This window comes from Pararge aegeria, chromosome 7 (assembly GCF_905163445.1).
Source record: "Pararge aegeria chromosome 7, ilParAegt1.1, whole genome shotgun sequence".
NCBI classification, from domain to species: domain Eukaryota; kingdom Metazoa; phylum Arthropoda; class Insecta; order Lepidoptera; family Nymphalidae; genus Pararge; species Pararge aegeria.
The window spans coordinates 9,443,234-9,460,922 of NC_053186.1; the positions used below are offsets into that span (position 1 = coordinate 9,443,234).

The window sequence follows — 17,689 nt, forward strand, 5'->3', positions numbered from 1 at the left end:
CTTTAGAATGTTCCTTTATATACGTTACATAACAATATGCCTTTATTCAGATTCCATTAATTGGATAGTATTAAAATGTAGCCAATATTTACGGCCGGTAGTTGGGCCCATAAATATGTCAACATCGTACGAATTACCTTTTGCTTTACCGACAATTCGTTGACGCTGATGCATTTCATTCGCATATCGTTACCGGTAATCGAATGTCGCGGAACGTGTATCCCATATATTGTTTAAGAATAAATACCGTACTTTTTTATGTGGCGACAATTTAAAACCAGCACGTCTCTCCATGGGGAAAGGACCAATCTATCTAGTTTATGTTTTCCCGCGTTTTTATCCACTGTTTAAGTAATAATATATGTATGATATCAAACGTGGGTAAACTTCTAGTATCCCTCGTTGCCGTGCTATGGCAGTGGAAAGGCATCTTTCTTTTAAAGTAATAATTGACGGACCAAGCAAATGGTACACTTGATGTTAAGTGGAATACTGCAATACTGTAAAACACCCTTCAGACCGGAACACAGCATTGCAACAATGCTGCGGCAGAAATAGGTACGGTGGTAGTGGTTCCCCGACGAGGTCTGCCACAAAAAGCTCTTCTAGTACAAATGATGCTGATGATGAGGATAGCGGTTTAAGTTATCTGAGATCACTCGATACGTATAAGATTAACGAAATTTAGAGGTTAAAAATTAGGCGTTACTTTGCAACAGAAGGCTTGTAAGCAATTGTGGGACACTGATAAAGTTCATATAAACAATAGACTTTCAAGAAACGGTTATAACTTTACGGCCGACTGGCGTAGTGGGCAGTGACCCTGCTTTCTGAGTCCAACGCCGTGGGTTCGATTCCCACAACTGGGAAATGTTTGTGTCATGAACATAAATGTTTTTCAGTGTCTGGGTGTTTATTTGTATAATATAAATATTTATGTATATTATTCATAACAATATTAATCAGCCATCTTAGTACATATAACACAAGCTACGCTTACTCTGGGGCTGGTTGGCGATGTGTGTATTTTTACGACAATATATTTATTATTATATTTATTTATATAAACAATCGACTTTCAAGATACGGTTATAAACTTATTTTATCTATTACGAAGGTACAGAATTCAATTTAGAGGTTAACTTTGTGCTAAATCGAGTAGATTAAAACCGACTTTAACTTCTAGAAACGGTAATTAACTAGTGACATCTGATACAACTAGTGGAAGGTGCAGAGATCATTTATTACCTCATATTGAATATCGTAAATTGTAAAGTGGGTGTTTGTAAACCTTATAAATTCATATTATTCAGATGTCAAACTGATTAGGTTTTCTACAAATACGCTAATAATTATTATTTAATTATTAAATAGTTGTCAAGAAACAATTTAAATTATATTCGATTAACAACCAATGTTCATGACATTGAGTTGGTGGATATTTTGATATAAATACGATTGCATTATCGATACACTTCAGTTCTACATGGACTCGAACGATGCAAATATACTTCCCGGTGTCTTTGTCGTTATCACACCGTATTTTCTTAGAAAATAAAGCTCAAAATGATGAATCGATTAGCTTAAAAACGTTTATTTAAAAAACTTCCTTTAATTATTATAACGAAAAAAACAATGAAAACTTACTAATAAATACTTTAAAAAAAATACACTTAAAATTACTTAATTTATTATTAATATTATAACAAACCAAAATATGTTTCTTTACGCAATGCGGTGATAGCCTAGTGGGTAAGGTTTCGGCTTTCCTTTGGTGACCACCGAGTTCGAGCCCGGGCACACTCCACTGGCTTTTCGGAGTAATGTGCGTTTTAATTTTAGCAAATTAAATATCACTTGCTTTAAACGGGGAAGGAAAACATCGCGAGGAAACCTACATACCTGAGAGTTCTCCATAAAGTTCTTGACGGCGTGTGAAGTATACCACTCCGCACTTGGCCAGCGTGGTAGACAACGGCCTAAACACTTATTTTTCTGCCAGTCCCGTGCCCTGAAGTGGGCCGGTAATGATGAAGACTACGCAATGCAAAACTCTGTTGTGTTGTTTCTGTATAACTACATATTATACATTGTATGACTAACAGCCTCGTTGGTACGCATGTTCGAATACGGATCACGAGATCCTTGGCTCTATTACAGTTACGAACGAAAATTACCCCAGAATATAAAAAAAAAAAAAAAAATTGCCCCGAGGTTTGAAATTGATGGCGACAACAAACATACGTCACACAATCTTGAAGAGCACTTTAAGCACCACTACACCATAGCGTGTAGTATGCAGTATGAATTGTTATTTATTTATTTAATGAAAAATAAAAAATAAAATGTTAACATAGTAATATCTTTTACAGCGTAACAAAAACCATTTTTAATATGAGTTGTTATTATTCTTAAATAGCGGAAACATCAATTGACTTATTGTTCCAAGTTATCGTACACATGTAATAAAACATCGTTAAGGTTCGCAATCCCGCACTGGAGGAGCGTGGTGGATCTAAGCTACAAATCCCTCTCTAACAAGAGAGTGAACACCTGACTGGTCCGTAAATAGGTTGAAGACGATGATGATTCCACTCTTCACCTAAATACGCAATTATGCGAGAGTGCCATCGCATCGTTATGTGATAATCAAACTTTCGCTATCAAACCACTGGTTGCACTGAAGTAGGTAATAGCTATATTAATTGCTGTACACAGTCAATAAAACAGTTACCGTATAGCGTTAATAAGTTATAGACAAACCCAAAGTATCACTTTACATTAATTAATCCGTAGTTAACGGAGTCTAGTCAATTTAATCTAAGTACACTATTAAACGAGAATAGGCGTCAAATTACCTTAATAAAACAACATAGCAAAGTAAAACATTAATTAACAAACTTTCAACGCCGTTTCTATTAGCCTGTACAAACTTTTGCCCGCCGTGAACAGGAAATTATTTTCCTTGTCAAATGTTACTGCTCCTATTGAGGGAATGTTTGCTACTTTTACAATCCTCGAATCTCCTAACTTAGGTTCAATTACAACTTGATAAATACCGTCGATCCACCAAGCATATATAACATCGTGATTATCTATAACTAAACCTCTGAAAAAAGCATTCTTAGATAACCACATAGTCTCATCACCTCTTTTAACGAAAAGTCCGTAGAAACTTAGAAAAACTATAACGTTATACTTATTAATCACAAACATTTTGACGGGCATAAAGTCGATCAAAATATCGAAAGTGTCGCCTTTCTTTTTAACTATCTTAAATTCGCCATAACGGACAAAATAAATGTTTCCTTTGAAAAAAACATTCATAACAGTATCTCCGCGAGAGCTGTATGGAGCTACTCTGTTCATCTTGGTGTCGAAAACATAAACTCCATCGCTGCCTCCTAAATAAACCAAACCGTTATCTTGATCAATATCAAAGGTGCCGAAGTTCATAATTTGTTTTCCGCCCGAAATTACACTGCTGTTAACTGGATCGTCCAAATTAGTAAATCCAATTTTATAATACTCGTCATCTTCAATTTTAGGCTCGAAGCTGTAATATAGAGTGTTCGTAGATCTCATAACACTTAGTTTGCTGATGATTATAGTGCTTCTAAAAGGAGCATCAATTTCGAAAAGGTAGGAAACGTTGTAACACGTTGTGTTAATTTTTATACAAGTCGTACAGGTATCATTTTTTTCCGCTTTCACAAGTCCTGATTCAAATTCAGTGGAACTTATTGTACTTGTTTCAAGTTCGTTTGATTTCACAGACGCTATATAGATGATTATTAACGTGAAGAGCATTGTCGTATCTGGAACAAAGGTTTTTTAATTAATTTCATTCTTATAATAAAGTGTAGTAAGTTAATTTTGAAGCACTGTTAGTCATTGCTAGAAAACGCATATATGCGTTTTAAAATTATTTGCTTTAAATGAGAAAAACATGACAAAAACATCTTGAGGAAACTTGCACTCCTGAGAGTTCTCCAATGTTGTCAAAGATGTGGATGTGTTAGTAAGCCTAAGCCCTTCTAAGACAAGAGAATATAGACTTGCTTTAACTGTGGAGGGAAACAACCTGAAAAAACTTACACGCCTGAGAGTTCTCAATTATGTTATCAAACACGCACAACACATACACACCACACACAGACACACTACACACACACCACACACATACACACTACACACACAACACACACACACACAAGCACAAAAATAACACATAATTTCATCTGCTTAAAAAATCACAAGGCCACATAGAACCACTTCCATCCGCGGTATTTCCATCAAGATTTTAATATGAGGTTGTTTATTCAAGGGACAGAATCACATGAAACAATACTAACAAATAATGTATGATGCTTTACCTACGCAAAGAATCTTTGTCCATTATATTGAGATGATAACATTCGTACACCCTCCCGGCAACTGTGTTTCCTGCCACGTATAATTTGAGTACCTTCAAGGCTAGAGTGAATAGGCTTTTTCTAGGCAAGCGTGCTCCAACCTAGACCTCATCATTGCTTTCTAACGGGCATGATTGTCGTCAAACACTGGCCAATCGTTAAAAAAAAAACAAAAAATACAAAAATAAAGCTACAATCTTAACCGCGACCTGGAATAGTAACACCTCAAATATTGGATAGAAGCAGGCGTTACTTTGCGGAAATCCCTGATATGTTATGAAAATTAAGCTTAATTTGCTATACTCCGCGAAAAGCGGAAGAATCTGTATGTTGTAATATATAATTGCTTCAATCCTTATACTCCACACTAAACAAATCTTCGGCAATGTACCCTCAACGCACGTTTCGCTCCGAATCATTTTGGAGCTTAATTTTCATAGTTCAACCTCAGTTATCTTGTATTTTATGGATTTAAGTTGTCACGATATTTCCATTAAGTACTATTTATTAATAATTATTTTTTTATAATTACTTATTTTAGCATCCGTTTCTTAAGATTCATAAAGTACAAGCAATAAGTTACGTGCAGTAAATACACGCGATAAACCTCTGCAAACCTTCAAACTTCTTCTATAACACGTATTGGACAATCAAGCAACCCGCAAGCTCATTTGCTCGCTGTTTACTTATAAAAGAAATATTTATAATTATTATTAAAGTTAGTGGTTTTAAGCTCTGAGGTCTAGAGTGCCCTCCAGGGTTCGTTGCTCGCCGGGGTTAACACTTCAAGCGTTTTATAATTTAATAATTTTATGTGAGGAATTTTAACGGCCGTACTTAACAACGGCACCTTTAAAATTTTATATATTTTTATTAGGTGCTTATTTATTTATAAGCCAGCGGTTGCCTGTTACTTCGTTCGCGTAGGATTTCTGACACCTTTAGTTAATTTAAGATTTCTGCTGTAAAGTCTAGGATCTTCGAAAGGTTTATTTATTCAACACCGACTTGGTAAAATTAAAGCAAACTCAGGAACTAATGAACGATTTAATACTTTTTCTTCACACTCGCTCATAATCCAAGATAATAGATATGCGTACTTTTGCAATATTTTTGATGACCCGATTAAGTTTAAAGTCAAAGTCAAAGTCAAAGTCCAAGTCAAAGTCATAATTATCTTTATTCAAGTAAACCCATAGGTGCACTTTTGATGCGTACATAAGAATTACACGGTAGTGAGATGATGGCGATAACCACATTCATAAACTTAAAAAGAAGCCCACAACAAACTTAGCCGGGTGTTTTTTTTTTTTGTTATCACCATCTCACAATGTCATTTTAAATTATTAGAAGAGCAACCTGGTTAGAGCAATAATTTACACCCAAGCTTTTTTCGTAACGTAACGTAGTCCTTTATACTATAATAGGACTTTTCTATAAGCTTCCGTTTAATACAAACTTTGAACTTTTTAAGAGACATCTCCAAGATGTCAATTGGTAGTTTTATGTAACCTAGTATATTGCACTGTAAGTTTATTCTTACTTCTAATGTTTAAATTATTGCAGTCACATGTTTTTTAGTCACAATTTAGAAATGTTTTTATGAACGTACATTAAATTTTCAAATATGTATGTACTGACTATCCACTGTCGTTATTTTAAAATCTTTAAATTTATCTCTCAATGACTCTCTCGGACCCATTTTGTAGATAGAACGAACAGCCCTTTTCTGCAGCACGAAAATAGTGCTAATATCAGCAGCATTACCCCAAAGTAAAATTCCATATGACATAATGCTGTGAAAGTAACTAAAATATACCAGTCTAGCAGTTTCTACGTCGGTCATATGGCGTATCTTCTTTACCGCATAGACAGCAGAACTAAGGACTTTAGTTAGCACCTCTCTACAAGATATATGTATGATTTTTAACAAACAAAGAGGTTTTATGCGGCTTAAAATACTAGAATATGTAATAATACGCATTTCCATAAATGAACATAATATATTTTTACTTTCTCAATTGAAAATTATTCGCAATTCATAACTAGTTATATTTTAAAAATGTTTTAAATTATCTATTATATAGTATATTTCCCTCATCTTATCTAAATTTATAGTAAAACTGTGACTGGAAGATTTCTGTACGTTTAATATATTTTGAAAATGTTGATCGGGGGATGCTTTATAATCGATAGTGAGTCCAGAATAGATTTTTATTTAATTTTTGTCTGTCTGTCTGTCCGGGCATCACGTGAAAACTACTGAACGGATATAAATAAAATTTGGTATAGTGGTAGCTGATATTCCGGGTCTACATATAGGCTTTTTATCCAGATAAACAATAAGTTTCCATCCGGGAAACGGGAAGAAAATTTTCATAAATTTTACTTCATAGCTCCGTTAAATTTGCACCTATTTTAATAATTCTGTTTTTATTAAAAAGTGTATTGTTTTATTTTAATAAGGATCTGATAAATATTGTCGGAGACGGTATTGTATTGAGAGAGGAGATCTGAGCCCAGTTGTGGGAATTGGAAAGGTTGCAGATGCCTGCTTATAGTAATATAGCCGTTGCGTAATATAAGAAGGACACCTTCTGATATGAAAAGTACACAACACTACACAGGTAGGGTTTGAGCAATTCTTAAATCCATACCCTTAATTAATTTCTCCGCGACATTATATTGGAATTCTATAACGCTTAGCAGTAGATACGGAAAGACTGTAATTAGCCTAAAGAAATTGAATTTGTTTCAAGTTCAAATTGTAATGAATTAGCTGAATAGTACTCAGCGTACACGCGCTCTGTTCCAGGTGAAGTACGTACTCTTTAACTCTTTTCTCAACAGCAAGTCGCAAGGCATATGGGACAACGATCGAATACATGCGTACCGTTCTTCTAATAATATAAATACGAAAATGTGTGAGGATTGATGTATGTATCAACTAAAATAATGTCAACTCACTAACACAGTATACCACGTAAAAAATAGTAGGTACCTAGCCATCATGATTATGATGTTGATCTATTCTAGCTTCTCGATTGACTTATACGTGAGGGTCCGCTAGTTTTTAATATAGCAGCGAACGATGCTGGCTATATATCGGTATAAAGACATTTATTTCTCAAAAAGAACACAATAGTTCACTCTCGGCTTTCTTAGCGCACTCGATTTTAGCTCGTGCGCCTAATGCCTCGATTCTAAAATGCAATGTTACAAAACTAGATTCATAATCTACTATTACCATTAGAAAGCCATATTAACCAGAAGTAACAAAGTTATGTTCGTTCCACTTTTCTAAGTTATGTGCGTTTTTATTAAAATATCATTTGATTCAGTGAAGGAAAACATCGTGCGGAAACCTGCATGCATAATGTTGTCAACGCCGGTGTGGCGTCCACCAATCCACACCGAGCCAGCGTGGTGGACTACGGCCTTAACCCCTTCTAATTGTGAGGGGAGACCCGTATCCTGTGGTGGGCTTGTCGATTGAGATTGTTTCTCATTATACTTCTTTATGCTTACCCTGCTCCAAATTCCTGTGCACGCCAGTGGTAGTGACATGAAGTCCGATCTGCCGTCACCACCCCGAAATTGTCATTAATAGGCATAAAGAATATATATTTCATGAGATATCACAAAATTAAAATTAACATCATACGGGACTGTAGTTTACGTCTATGCGTAACAATACATTTTTATACGAACAGCTCGTATGATATAAAGCCAACTATTCAATATTTTTGAACAATAAATGGACCAACGTATTGTACGTATCAACTATTTGTAATTCCCACTGCACCTGCGTTAAATCGGTCTGTGTATCCGCTTATAACGATATAACCCACAGCGAGCAGTGGGCAGCTCACAGACGGTTTTAGAACTTGTATACAATTTTCCCACGGCGCTTTACATGGTAATCGGATTAAACAAACTCGAACGATTCCCGAGAAATACCTAGTGAAATGAAAATATGCGTTTATACAGATAAAACTAGTAAAGCCTGACCAGGAAAATAAAAAGCCTGGTCTGGGGACGCCACTTTTGCATGGCAATACATTTGACAGAGTAAGTGTATAGGAAAAAAAACAGTTCTATTTTTATCCGCAATATGGCGAAGTTTCTTATTTTCCTGGTCGACCTTTAACTATGAACAGGGCAACTTTGATACAGGGTTAATTTTAGCATATTTTAAAAGTACTATTGGAGAACAGCATAAAATAATAATAATAATAAATAAATAAATATACTACGACAGTACACACACCGCCACCTAGCCCCAAAGTAAGCGTAGCTTGTGTTATGGGTGCTAAGATGACTGATGATTTTTTTTTTACTATGAAAAATCTAGATAAATACTTATAAACAACCAGACACTGAAAAACATTCCTGTTCATACCACAAACATTTTCCAGTTGTGGGAATCGAACACGACCCTGCTTTCTGGGTCAAAGACCCAGAAAGCAGGGTCGCTGCCCACTGCGCCAATCGGTCGTCAAATAAATAATTAAATATGTTAATGTTTAATATATAGTATTAATATTGTAAAGCAGCAGTGCTAGCTCATCAGTGGTTAGGCCTTTGCTTTTGGAGGACCGAGTTTTAACTTCGGCATGCATCTCTAACTCTTGTAAGTTGTATGTTGCTCTGTGCTAACACTACCTCTAACGGCAAAGGAATCACACATCTTAAGAGAACCAGTATGCTTTAGGGATCCCTATAGTGTTACGAAAGGCTTGTGAAGTGTACCAATCAATACTTGGCCAGCGTGGATTACGGCCTTAACCCCTTCTTGGGTTGATAATAGACAAACAGACTTAGATACATAGATAGATAAATTCTTTATTGCACGCAATTAAGGGATAAAGATAATATATATTGAAAACAGAAATACAAAAAAAATAAAAATGCGCAATGACGGTCTAAATGAATATTTAGACCGTCATTGCGCAAATGAATATTTTTATGAACAACTAGCTGTCCCGGCGAACTTCGTACCACGGATCTTTTTTTTGATGAATGTTATATTTTATTACTTATTATCCTATTCCGGTCTAAGAGAAATCAAAAAAATCAAATATCATAAAAATTGGTCGAGCCGTTCTTGAGTTATAAATGATGTAACTAACACAACTTTCTTTTATATATATATATAGATATAAATAAATACTTATAATAGACGCATTCTAAACACAAACATTTTCCAGTTGTGGGAATCGAACCCATGCCCTTGAACTCTGACAGCAGGGTAACCGGCCACTGCGCTAATCGGCCATTAAATTATGGATTATTAAGAATATAACTAAAATAACACTTTCAACTTAAATTGACCACGGTAAAGTCCTTTGCAGAAGCCTTATCTACAAATTTACCTTTGATACTTAACAACCAAAGGCATTGTCCCAAGCACTACTCTCCTCCCTTAAAGATAATCGGGTATTGTGTGTTCTTATCCAGTTTTCATAAGGAGTTCATTTAGGAGAAGGTACTATAATTATTGTGGTCCGTTACACCTTAATTTCCGTAATAACATGTGTTTAAACTTTGTTGTTAAATTTGTCTATGAAGTTTCCCAATTCAAAAATTCCACACTTGCCATTTGAAGTAAAACTTAAATAAGCACTTTTGAACTTTCGCCCGAAAATCTATTGATTTAATGAACTCAAAAATACTGGAGCGGGAGAGTGTGCGAGCGATGTTAATAGTTATTTAAAACTAATGGCCATACCTTAGCAGCCCTATTAGCCCTATTATAGACTGCATCATCACTTATTACTAGGTATGGTGTAAAATGATGATTATGAACTTCCATAGTATAAACGAGCGAGGCTTTGTAGAAGAATGTAGATGTATTGAAGAATTGATCTAAATTATTCTCAATGATATTGCGTTTGGCACATTACCGGCCTATTTTAGATTACGGGTCTCCTCTTAGAGTGGTTTAGGCCGTAGTCCACCACGCTGGCCAAGTGCGGATTGGTAGACTTCTTATCCTCAGAGAACATATCTCAGGCATGCAGGTTTCCTCAATAGAGAAAGCAAAAATACATGTTTTCCTTCAAAGTTAAAGTTAACATTAAAAAACTCAGAATAAATATCATCATCATCATATCAACTATTGTCTTAGTTAAGTAAATATATATTTTGTAACGTACTATTAATAGGTTATTTTTTTCATATCACAAAGTTATTTATTGTTTCGCGTGCTTTAATCCGAGTAATTCCCCAAGTTAATAAATAATTAAACTGATCAAAATCTTCAGATAGCAGTATGCTTTTCTACACAGAACAAGAAAGCACTACCAAATTCAATCTGCTTTTTAAAGATTTTGGATTTACCCTGGTAGCTTTAGTTTTAAGTTGACGAATTTAGTTATCACCATCAACTCACTTGTATGTGCATGTGCATGCATCAAAAGTGCCATCAATGTGCCTATTTAAATAAAGGAATTTTTGACTTTGACATTGATTTTGATTAAATGGGTCTACGGTATCTGTATAGAAAATTTAATAGGTCGATTTTGCTACAACGTGTGTATTTTAAAAGCCCGCGAAAATTATCCACATTGCATTCATTCCAAGATGCAAACAATCACTGGGGTTATTCCCGTGGGATTAAAAATAATCTTTTTAACCTCCTACGGATTAACAGCAAAACCAAATTTGACAAGATATTGCGAATTGAAGTTGCATTCTGGAAACAGAGATGGGATACTCTTTGGTCCGGGATATTAAACGGTTTCCACGAGACTTTTAGAAAACCAAAACGAACACCGTGTAAGCGTATAAGCGGGCAACAGTTATATGATATTAGGGTGGTTTAGTTATAAAGGAAATACCAACCGTTTAGTAAGCGCATTATCCAAACATCGTCCACTCTCACCGGCACAGTATACACAAGCCAACGTCAACACAGCACGGTGGTACCACCACCACTGATCTCGCCACTAGGTTACCACGCACTCCAATGCACTACTAGTATTCTAGTCACTAAACAGTAGGCGTTGGATCTCATTAGCGACGCGTCCCTCGACAAAAAGTTTCAATTGCTACGTGCTAGGTTTCACATTAATTCTATATTGCCAGAGCTTCCTCATGATTATCCTCAGCATATTGACGTCCACTGCTGGGCACATGCTGCTCTCATGCGAGAGTGAGAATTAGAGCGTTGACCCATCACGCTGCTTCAATGCGGGTTCGCGGGCTCTAGAGTCTGTAATAATAAAGAGTTTCGACGGCGGCAAACAAAGCTGGTACTGGAAATTTCATGACAGGCAAACATAATATCTGAGAATTTCACGTAGACATACTCTTTACGCACTTTTGAAACGTCAATTCAGTTTGTTTGTAGTGATTCTACCACCGGTTCGGAAGGCCGACTCTACCGAGAAGAATCCGGTAAGAAACTCAGCAGTTGCGTCGTGATATGCATTCCAAAATAGATAAAAGGAGGCAGAGTGAAACATTTCCTTATTTGGATTAAAACCTTTACTATCGGACTAAAAAAATACAATATAAACAATGATAAATCGGAAACTATGAAAATAAACACAGGCGGACAAAAAGCAAAACTAAAATAAATAAAAGTAGTAACTAAAATAAATACAACCACACCAACAAACGAAAACAAAGGATGAAGAATATTAAAAACATTCCAAAATATTTAATCAATTTCATGAAAAAAAATGTATCAACTCGTCTTCTACTAATCAACGTGTAAAAGGGGCCTTACCTAAATGCAAACTTTTGAATAAATCGTTCAGAGACTGGCAAAATGCACAGTGCTTACCTTATGTTTCAAAGAATGTCTTTGTGTAGTCTGTTTGACAAAACAGCCGCGGACGACCTGACTTGAAAAATTTGACTTAACCCTCCGCCCACCCCTAGGCTATAAGCTGGGTACGCCCATACTCCATAGCCATACTTAACAACAATATCGTCAACAAAAAATCCCCAGTGTGATCATACGCTTAGCCACAATTCCGTGTTAGCTACGTCATTAATAAAAAGCCCGCATTAAAATTACATAATACAATTGAGTCTTATGCGATGCCCGAGGCGGGGTCCTTGAAGATTAATCTGTCATATGACCCGGGATTAGATCAGGAAAAGCGAAACAAAAAGTAACCTAACCTACTCAGCCTCAATTGGACACTTTCAAGAATATCAGCCATGTCTATGTCCTTTTCCTTCCTTACCTTATTTGCATCTCTGTGGTGGATAGCTTATAACTTTAAAGATAAAATGATGAAGCGAGGATTAGTCGCTAATTTTCTTGCCCTTCTGTTTTCATATATAAAATTGTGCGACATTTATTTATTTATTTATAAAGGACAACCAACAGTAGATACATTAAAACTTGCTTTTTTTTTTGGAATGAGTCACATAGTAAATGTTCAACTATTTACAGGTTATCATGCATTAAAATGTAAAAAAGTCATTCTTTTAAATTATTTACAATTAATTATTAGTCAGTTAATATAAACCTTTAAAAGTATAAATATTTAAAGCTAAATTACAATAAATATTTAACTTAATCAATTATTAGGAGACAAAACAAAACAAAAATGAATTAAATCGGATTAAAATAATTAATATTGATGTCTTAAAAGTAATAAATAAAATTAAACTTAAACTTAATAAACTAAAATGTAAGTCAGGTTAATTAGTAGAACAAATATCTATAACTTTTCGTCTAAATTCAATGTAACTGTCATGAAAAATGTCTAAGTCATTAAGCTTAATCACACACTTATTGAAAAAAATATTAATTTATTTCTTTTATTACATGATAATACAAACACAATACACCACACGTTGTGGCAAAAATCATAGACAGGTTAAGTTATATGAGTTGCTTAATCAAAATGGATTGGCAAAGGTAAATGTATGCCTAGGAGTCTTCTTTGATTATGCGTTACTTACTCGTACTTAGATATTGCCTTGGTCGTCGTTGTTGTTGTCTTGGTCGTGAAAACGAGCATTAATATCGCACTGCTTGGCACAGACCTCCTCTTCCACCGAACCATGACAGCCAGCTACAGATGTTGGACGCAATTGGAGCGGTTGAGTAATAATGACGTAGACTTAGCCGATCCTTCGCAAGAGAATCTCGGTTGATGGATGCGGGGAAATCATCGCTCGTTTGTCCGGTGCTTCGTCGATACATAGACAGAGGCAGAGGGGAAGAGCGTATGCCTCGGCGAGGACCGTTGTTTCGGTTTCTGTTATTGTTATCAATAAGTCAAAAACAATGAAAATTCAAAGTCCAAACTTTAATTTCAACAAGAAAACGCGGAAATTTCGCCATCTGAAATAAATTCACAACATAAAGTAGTGCAACTTCAAACTTTGTTACATTTTCGTAAGCTCTTTGAAATTCCAACTTTTAAATTTCCTTTTAGCCACATTGTCCGCCATTTTTTAAAGTTATATTATGAATGCCATTATTTCTTATTATGCGGAATTCAGTTCAGAAGTTCCATTTAAAATCATACAAATAGACCCAACCTGAGTTCGCACGGGTGGCTCTAAAACCATGTCACTATTTATTTAATTGATGTGACTTTATATATTGAGATAGTTTAGCTAGTTCCTATAGAATAGTTCTAAATAAAACCTCTTTATGTTACAATGGCTGAATTCTTACAGTCTACAGTGGGAGGTCCTGGGTTTGATCTGCGGTAGGGGTAGTTTAAAAGAATTTTCTCCTGTCTGATCTAGTGGGACGCATTGCCTGCAGCTAGTTACCATCCTTCCGGCAAGGAGGTGCCACTTAGCGAGTTGGCGTTCCGGTACGATGCCGGGTAGAAACAAAATGAGTTTAACATAGCCAAACCCCTAACAGATTAGGCTGAGGAGATAACAGAGGAGGAGAAAGTGATTATAAAATCAGATCTAGGATCATTTAAATATAAATGACAACTCACCGTTGTCTTTCTCGTGGACACCAGCAGCGCGTGTTTCCTGAACTAGATACTGGTAGGTACAATTACCTACCTACTGTTTGCTCAGCCTTTATGCGGGTGACAAGGCCGATGGATATTGTTGTGTTTGTGCTCACTCAACGAATCAGTACCTAACCTAATTACGGAAGCGTTTTGTTTTAATAGCGCTGTTTATGCTGCTTATTTGGTTATACTAAACGAAACTAAAACAAAATTCTGAATTCATTTATTTCAAGTAGGCTTACTTTATAAGCACTTTTGTAACGTCAAATCTGTATGTTTATTGTGACTCTACCATGGCTATTATTCGATTATTTCGGATATTGATATCTTTAAATACGTACGAATTTTACAGTAAATTGTTATTTCAAAAATTATAAATAAATAAATAAATATACTACGACAATACACACATCGCCATCTAGCCCCAAAGTAAGCGTAGCTTGTGTTATGGGTACCAAGATAGCTGATGAATATTTTTATGAATATGATACACATAAATACTTATAATATACAGATAAACACCCAGACACTGAAAAACAATCATGTTCATCACACAAACATTTTCCAGTTGTAGAAATCGAACCCACGGCTTGGACTCAGAAAGCAGGGCAAGACTGCGCCAGTCGATCGTCAAATTGATTGTATTCTTAGATTTGATTCCAGAGTCTTCCCAAAAATTGTCCCACCCCCGTGTTAGGAATATAGTACTGTCTACCCCTGTGCCACAGAGAGATCTTTAACTCTTTAGTAACGGCTGGGTTTGGTATATTAGTTCAGATCAGAACCCTTGCGATCGTAGTAGTTTTAGCGAACCCTACGTTCGCTAACACTACTACGATAGCAAGCGATGGACTTCAATATTGCTTACTAATTTTTTACTTAATACAATAATTGTTCTATATTCAAGCAGAGTTTCCTTCCCATCCTTGTTATCAAGAAGACAGTTTGAAAATCCAATCCTCCCACTTTTATACGGCTCCGATACCGTTTACAATGTTGACAACAAAACAGGCCAATCATATTTTAATATATAAGTTTGCGGGATGCTTTTAAACAAACTAAAGAGTGAATAATTATTAATATTTATTATTTAACTCTTAATTCGTATACCACCTCATTAATACGAAAATAAAATAAAAACAGAAACATGAAGAAAGAAGCAGAATACAAGAGGCGGCCTCATCGGCAACCTTCAAAAAAAGAAGAGGATAATAGACTGCTGGTGGTACAAATTTAAAAACTACATACATACGAATAACTACATACTAATACATAAATTAGTTTACACAAAAACATCAAAAGTACATGATATAATTAATAAATATAAAAATAAACTAAAATATATAATAACAACACATAAATATTTTAATAATAATTAAGAATCTATTTGGTAAAACATTAAATTACGCAAAGCAAATATTTACTTTTTTAGTAATTAAAATTAACCAAACTAGTAGTGACGTCACAACTTTCAACGAAGAAGTAAATTTATTATAAAAAAGTAATAACTGTCTATCTAAACACAAAAAATAATTATCTAATATTAAAATATACATCGAATAATCATCTTCTTTATGTCCCGTATTATTGGTGGAAATCGGCAGAAATTCCAATTTCGAATATCAAAATCGTGAAACGTCAAAGTAAAATAAACCAAATGCTGCTTGTTTTGCGTCTCATATTAATTTAATCTGATTGTTGGTCTACAAGTAAGTCTCGACCCTCATTCCTCAGTTATGACACCAGACTAATGTTTAGTTCGATCTTAATTTATTCTAGAAAATCTGTTGTATCAATGTCACATTATTATGTTGCGTAGAGGTTTTTAGTTGCTTAACATTTAATAATAAAATTTTTACAATTGAACTTAAATCAAAAACATTCATTGAGAATCGTATTATCTACTTTATTCAGTTGTTGACAACTTTAAATACTTTATTTATTAACATACCTAAGTTCTCTCGTTATCTACTGAAACTATAAACAAGGATATACCTACGTATGTTGTTGAGTAGGAGTACTAGTTCATAACGAAAAATCTTCCATATCTTTTGATCTAAAAAATACCAAACACAAATCACGCTGCCAAATGGAGAAACGGCATAAAGTATTCTATTAAGTTCGGGATGAAACCTTCCTCAGATTTCGGTACAATAAATATTTTTTAGAATTCCGCTCTCACGTACATTACATATTTCGTAAGAGGCTTAAGAAATAACGTGCAAAATCCGCTTTAGACGAATGAGGGTAATTTGCAGAAACGAGCATTAAGTGGGGGGATCATTGTGGTCTTATACTTTTCATTTTACAAAACGCTGGATGTATGGTGTATATAAATTTCTCTTTTAACTTAAGCACTTTACTTACTTAAGTATTACTTAAGTAAGACTTTACTTAAGTTCTTCCTACAGACCTTTTAGGAATACAGGGAAATGAGCTGACTAGGTAGCTAGAGTTGGCAAAACTTTCTTTTTCATACGTTTATTGAAAATATATGTATGTTGCTTAAGACTGGCCAAGATGATATAACCTGTGATTGATTTATTTGAAGTGGGGGAGTTCAAACTGACAGAAATCCAGATAAAAACGTAAGGGATCATCAGAAGTATAAAACTTTATTATAAGTTAAAAAAGTTCTTATGATGTTTGAATTTAAAATGCTTTCCGCTGTAGTTAGTGTTTAACATACAATTAAAGAATGAGACATAATATACAATTAAAATTTCGAAAATATTATTTTGGGTAATAGAAGCGGACTATCCAAAAAAGGTTTATAAACCGAGTAGGTAACAGACAAAGTATATTATATGCCTCGTTGGTTTAGTGGTCTTTATGTTCAACTAAAGATAAAGAAGTACTGGGGATCGTGTCAAGAATTGTTACGTAATATGTTTTTCTGATAACAAATCTCAGTGCCAACCCGGTGTTAGGAATTGGGTGGTGTCCAGCCACGTGTCTCAGAGAGGCTGTTATGCCATCAGTCCCGGTGATTTACACCTATAAATGTTTTACAAAGCCCACCAAACCATATTCTCTCTCTTCTCAGTAGATTTATGCTATAAAACCCTCCGTTACAAAAAAAGAGGTCAGGGCTCACCAGAGACGTTTACGTGTCGTGTGACGTGATAATAATAATATATTTACATTAAATGGGGTACATTAAGTGTGTATTACAGTGTACCAACTTAGTCCTCTAATGCTCTGGAACCACGGAAACACGAAGCAATTGCAATAAATGCGTAAACATTAGGTCAGCAGTTAGTTGTCCCACGCGCTATGAATACGCATCCTTGGTCGTGAAAAAATGTATGCCTAATGAGT

General features: G+C 35.0%; 1 protein-coding gene across 1 annotated transcript; it reads right to left on the bottom strand.

The window, feature by feature from the left end:
* Positions 1-1,725: 1,725 nt before the first annotated feature.
* Positions 1,726-11,341, bottom strand: LOC120625109 (ommochrome-binding protein-like). The gene is made up of 2 exons (XM_039892041.1): positions 11,262-11,341; positions 1,726-3,818 (listed from the first exon to the last, which is right to left on the bottom strand). Exons 1-2 carry the CDS (start codon positions 11,275-11,277, stop codon positions 2,893-2,895), a joined length of 942 nt encoding a protein of 313 aa, XP_039747975.1. The 5' UTR covers positions 11,278-11,341; the 3' UTR covers positions 1,726-2,892.
* Positions 11,342-17,689: the final 6,348 nt, after the last annotated feature.